Source organism: Octodon degus, unplaced genomic scaffold, assembly GCF_000260255.1.
Source record: "Octodon degus isolate 3935 unplaced genomic scaffold, OctDeg1.0 scaffold00131, whole genome shotgun sequence".
NCBI classification, from domain to species: domain Eukaryota; kingdom Metazoa; phylum Chordata; class Mammalia; order Rodentia; family Octodontidae; genus Octodon; species Octodon degus.
In genome coordinates this window covers 7,599,420-7,605,757 of record NW_004524707.1, presented here as the reverse complement: position 1 = coordinate 7,605,757, position 6,338 = coordinate 7,599,420, and the positions used below count along the sequence as shown (strand labels likewise).

At 38.0% G+C, this 6,338-nt stretch overlaps 1 protein-coding gene across 1 annotated transcript in view; it reads right to left on the bottom strand.

The window, feature by feature from the left end:
• The window catches only part of Lin9 (lin-9 DREAM MuvB core complex component), a 77,850-nt gene that overhangs the window by 37,425 nt on the left and 34,087 nt on the right, over positions 1 to 6,338 (bottom strand). Inside the window, exon 7 of the mRNA XM_004641173.2 lies at positions 1,190 to 1,325. Within this exon, the coding sequence (XP_004641230.1) occupies positions 1,190 to 1,325 (136 nt within the window). The remainder of the gene's footprint in view (positions 1 to 1,189; positions 1,326 to 6,338) is intronic.

Genomic DNA, 6,338 nt, shown 5'->3' with positions numbered 1-6,338 from the left:
GGAACCAGGGATTGAACTCAGGCCCTTGTGCTTGCCACGGAAGCGCTTATTCCACTAAGTCATCTCCCCAGCCCTTGAGCAAACTTCTTAACAAATAATTTAGTTTTATTTGGTCATTAGAAGTGAACTATCTCTAGCTCTTTGGGAATGAGAAGGGAACCAAGATATGAAGGAGAGAAGGGGGTAGAGAAAGAGGAAGCAAAAAGAATTAAGATGCGGTATGTAATGAACCAGCTTTATATAATCATTATATACTATAAATATGTACTAAATTTTTTTAAAGGAAATTAGTGTATTTCTCATAAGCAATAATTCTTACTTTAGGGCCAGCCAGATAGCTCAGTGGATTAAAATACCTGCTTAAACAGACATGGGGTCGGGGGTTCCATCTCCAGAGTGCTATGCTGGCCTGGCCCGCAGGGCACACTGAGATGGTGATTGAAATAGGGCGTGATGGCACATGCCTGTTATCCTAGCACTTGGGAGGCTAAAAAACAGGAAGGATCACTACAAATCTGATCTGTGTAGTGAGATCTTGTAGACCCTGTACTAAATACATTAAAAAAAAAATCTTACTTTAAATCATGTGTCAAATAAAAATCAATGAAACAATGTAAAAAAAAAGAAGAAAGAGAGAGAGAAAGAAAATAAATTAACTATCTGTAGACCCAAAGACCCAAAAACAACAGTATTCATGAACCAACTAGACAGGGCTGGTTAGAAGAAGACAAATGATGTGGAAGCAAAAAAGAACAATTTAAACATTTAAACAACACATAGCTATAATTTTTCCAATGAATTTTAAATTTTATCTTATCAGTTTGCTTTAGTACGTATTACAGCATCACTTTCAACCAGTATATTTTTTCTAATTATCTTAAAAAATACATTTCAGGGTTGGCGAGATAGCTTAGCAGTTTAAAATGCCTGCTTAGGCAAGCTTAGGGACCACAGTTCTATCCTTGGCACCGCATGCAGGGCACCAGCCCCACCCCCAGGGCAGGCTGAGCTGGCTACAAAAACAAACAAACAAACAAAACAAAACAAAAACCCACCACAAAAATGTATTTCAAATGTAACATCTACACAGTAAATTATCAAAGAACTACAAGTAATCTTTCTAAATCTCTAATAGAAATTATCTTGCTGAAAGCTCTACATCATAAGAGTATGCTTGTCTCTTATTTACCTGTAACTTTGGTTCCAATAACCAGAGGTAAAGGAATTTCATCGGGGAGATCTTTGAATTGTGAAACATCTGCAACTTTCCTTTGTTGTAAGAGCCTTATTTTCTGCCGTTTCTGTTTTAATGCTGATCTCTCTTCCTCAAAAAATGCAGAAGAACATCTAGAATTATAAAAATCATACAAACTTATAAACTAGACTATACAGAAATTTAAGATTCTGATCATCCATCTCACTGCCCTCTTTTTACTTCACATTCTTTTTGAGACGGGATCTCACTCACAAGGCCCAGGCTGGCCTTGAACTTATGGTGATCTTCCTGCTTCAGCTTCCTGAATGGTGGGATTATAGGTGTGTACCACCATGGAGCCACTGGCTACTTCACCTTTTGGGTATTTTTTTTTTTTTTTTCTTTTTGAGACAGGGTCTCACTGTGCAGCTCAGGCTGCCCTTGGGCTCACTACGTAGCCCAGGGTGGTCTCTAACTCGCAAAGATACTCGTCTCAGCCTCCCCGAGTGCTATGATTACAGGTATGTGCCACCATGTCCAGCATAGTACTATATTTTTAAACAGGGTTATATAAACTGTTTCCCTATAACAAAAAACAAAAACAAAAAGAACTTTTCAAGACAAAGATATATAAGCAAGCCCAAGTCTTCCTTTTCTATACCAACTTCTGATACAACCATGTCTGAAGCCCAGGTTAGCCCCTATGGATAAAGCTAAATCTCAAGATTTTATTTAGAAAAAAAAAAAAAAAAAAGCACTTGCCTGGCAAGCGCAGGGCCCTGAGTTCAATCCCCAGTACCACAAAAAAAAAAAAAAAAAAAAAAAAAAAAAGACTCTATTTAGAAGAACATGACACTTTCTCTCTGACCCAGTGAACATACAAATATAGGTATTTAAGTGAAATGTACCACTGTATGAACTTTTAATCACTTTCTTTCTTGAAGCTTAAATACTGGATTTGTTCTTCTGTAGGATCTTTTTCTCAAATTCCAAGATAAATCAAAGTATTTTTTAATGTCATGTTATATTTACTACTTTTAAAGGTATATTATGAGCTTCATTTTCATTTATATAGTCTCAAAAAGAGGGGGTGGTCAGGGAGATAGCTCAGTAGAATAAGCGCTTGCCTGGCAAACGCAAGGGTCTGAGTTCAATTCCCGGTTCCGAAAAAAAAAAAAAAAAAAAAAGACAGTAACAATGAACAAATAGCATATGAGGACAAGCATAATGTTCAAGTGGATCACATTGAACATGATAAATATGGACTGGAAACACAGAAAGATAGTTCATTCAAGCTGTTGATAGAGGAAGAATTTGACAAAACAATGCCCTGGATTAGTAAGTTGAACAGCATGTTTTTCTTTCCTTTTGGCACTACGGATTGAATCCAGGACCTTTGTACAGAGCTGTTTTTGCAGCTCCTAAAATTTTTCATTTTAAACCTGCCATGGTATCACATAACTATAACTCCAGTGCTTGGGAGGCTGAAGGCAGGAGGATCACTTTGAATTCAAGGCCAGTCTGAGCTATGTAGTGAATTTAAAGCTACAGAGTGAAAGACCTTGCCTCAAAAAACAAAAACAGAAATAGTAATAGTTTTAAAGACAGGGTCCTTGGGCTGGGAGACAGCTCAGTGGTATAAGCACCTGTCTGGAAATCACAAGGACCTGGGATTGATCCCTGGAGTTACATGTTGTGCTGGCCATGCCCCAGGACCACCAAGCAGCCCTTGAGACTGGGCATGGTGGCACATGCCTGCAATCCCAGCACTGAGGAGGCTGAAACAGGAAGATCACTACGAGTCTGAACTGTGTAGGGGGACCCTCTACCAAATACACAAATTAGAAAAAAAAAAAAAAAAAAAGAGGGTCTTGCTAAGTTACTATGCAGTCCATATTGGCTTTCAATTTGAGATCCTACCTCATCTTTCCTAAATGCTGGGATTGCAGGCATGTGATATGCCTGCAAAAAGAAACTTTCTTCTGCTCTCCACAACATCACTTAGAAGTCTTGGGGATGGAGAGATAGCCCGGTGGTCTAAATGCCTGCCTGGCAAGCACATGCCATGCTGAGCCTGGATCCCTCGGACATGCTGTGCTGGCCACCAAAACCAGGCATGATGGCACATGCCTGTAATCCAAGTGCAGGGGAGGTTAAGACAGACAGAAGGATCACTATGAGTCCAAGTGAGATCCTGTACCAAATAACTAAATAAAAAAAATGTTTAAAAAATAAGTCTTGGACTGGGTGTGATGGTGTACTCATTATCCTAGCACTTGGGAGTCTAAGGAAAGAGGATTGCCACAAGCTGAAGGTCAGTCTGGGCTACATGGTAAATTTAAGGCCTGACTATTCTACACAGGTAGACCCTGGCTCAAAAAAAAAAAGAAAGAAAGAAGGAAAAAGCAAAAAAGAAAAAAAAATCTTGGCATTTAAGATTTAAGAGCTCAGGCATTACACAACCTCTCTATAGCTGACAATGAGTGCTACCTGCTGCTTTGCACATCACAGTTCCCAAATCTTTTCTTGTACCTAATTTCCCCAATTAAACTTTAAAATTTTTATTTAGTTAGTAATGTTTTAAGATACAATGAGCATATAATAAATTGTAAATGTTTAAGGTATACAATTTTGACACACACACTAACTGTATAATGCATAAATCCCTCACTACAATCAAGACAATATAGACCCAGAGTCCTTGTACTCCCATCTCACACCTTTGCAGTTCTCCCATTCTCATACCCCTCCTTATCAAGCATCCACTAAACTGCTCTCTAACATTATAGATCCATTTCTACTTCTGCCATCTAAAATGATAGAGCGACAGAATCATTTGGTATACACTCGTATCAGGATTTTTTTTGCCCAGTATTCATTCTGAGTTTTATGTGTTAATGTGTAAATAGTTGTTCATTCTTTTATACTGATAAGTACTATTCCATTGCATACATGTGTCACAATTTGTTCATTCATTTACCTGTTGAACATTTGAGATGTTCTCAGTTTTTGACAATTACAAAGTTGCTACAGACAGTATATGTATCAGTTTTTGTATAAATATATGCTTTTGTTCATTTTCTCTTTCTTGCTGTGACTACTATACATCCATTCCCAGGATGCATGTTCTTGCCTTCTTTTCCCCAGAGGCACTGGGGATGGACTTTTGAGGTTTGCCCAAGCTAAGCAAGTATCTACTGTACCACTGACCTACCCACCCAACTGCCTTCCACCCCTTTTTGGTGGTACTGAGGATTGCACCCAGGGGCTTGAGCTATATTCCCACCTCTTTCAATTTTTTCTTTCTTTTCTTTTTATATATTTAGTACAGGGTCTACAGGATCTCACTACACAGTTTGGACTCATAGTGATCCTCCTTTTTTCAGCCTCCCAAGCACTGGGATTACAGGTGTGCACCACCACACTCAGTCTCAGCACTCCCCAAGGGTGGGGCCGGCAGGGCATGCTGGTGATCGAACCCTGGTCCCTGCACCTGTCTAAGCAAGAACTTTAGTCCACTGAGCTGTCTGGCCAGCCGTTCACCTTTTTCAATTTTGAGGCAGAGTTTCACAAAGTTGCCCAGGCTGGCTTTGAACCTGCAAATGAAGCATCTATTTAACCTTTGCCAATTTTGTTAACTAGACTATTTCTTTCTTGAATTTAAAAGTTCTTTATGCATTCTGGACACAATATACATTTTCCAATAGTCAATTTTTATTTAAATAGTATTTCTGAGTAGTTAAGACATCTGCATGGCTTCTCATTTAAAAAGTCAAAAGGCAATGAAAATTCTTGCCAGGTGCGGTAGTTGCATGCCTATAATCCCAACACTTGGGAAGTTGAAAGAGGACTGCTTCAAGTTTGAGGGCACAAGGCAAGAACGACTCAAAAAACAAAAACAAAATAAGATATTGAAAATTCTTATATTTCTTAGTTACCTAGTTTGATTCCCCAGAGATCATTACTATATATTTTGTAAGTCCTTCACTGGTGCTTTAGCATACACAAGCCAAAAAACGCACATGTTCCCTTCCAACTGTTCTCAAATAATTACAATATGCACTACTGCTTATTCTGCATTCTTAATACATCTGAGCAGGCACTCTTATTATCAGAATGTATACAGCCATTTTTGTTACCAAGGAGTGAATGGCAGTTATATCCTCTAACTCAAAGCTAACACTCCTAGTCCACTTTTTTTTTTTTGCTTTATGTTGAATGTTTTCAGAGTTTTCTATTCAAGGTACATACTTTGATCATTCCAGTATTTATGGACATCTTGTTGATGCTAATCTTTTGCTACTAACATAAAACTGAAAAAAAAATACATTTCATCTGTGTGCAAATTTTTCTATGGTACAAATTCTTAGAAGGGGTAGGTGGAAAAGTGCGGAAATTTGTAAACTGGACTATTACATCAAATTGCCCTCCACAGTGATTATATAAAATTAATCTCTCACCAGCAGTAAAGAATACGCCCCATACTACTACCAACTCAATGTTAATAAAAACTACTATCTCATCAATCTTTCATTTTGTATTTCTTATGAGAACTGAAATGTTTTCATGTTTAGATGATCTTCCTTGCCTATAAATTATCTGTATTGAGTCATTTAACTTATTGGCTTGTAGAACTTTTAGGGAGTTAACCATCTATGATAAGAGTAATGCATATTTATATTGCTGTATTTTGATTTCTTTCTGACAATGTAAAATGTCATTATTTTAATGAAGTCTAAATTATTGGTATTATTTTATGGTTCCTAACTTTGGAGTTTATTAGAAAGACCTCTTCCAAGCTGGGCTTCATGGTGCACACCTGCAATCGTAGCACTCTGGGAGGCTGAGGCTTGAGGATCCCAAGTTTGAGCCCAATCCCAGGAACTTAGTGAAGCTCTGTCTCCAAAAAAATAAAAATAAATAAAAAAAAATCAGCAAGGGTTGGGGATGTAGCTCAGTGCAAAGGCCTTGGGTTCAATCTCTAGTCAGTCTCTCTCTCTCTCTCTCTCTCTCTCTCTCTCTCTCTCTCTCTCTCTCTCACACACACACACACACACACTCAATCTGGTAATGATACTATCAACTATTTAACTACTGAGGGTTTTCTTACACTTGATCTTAGCCAAAAGACCAAGAAGTGATA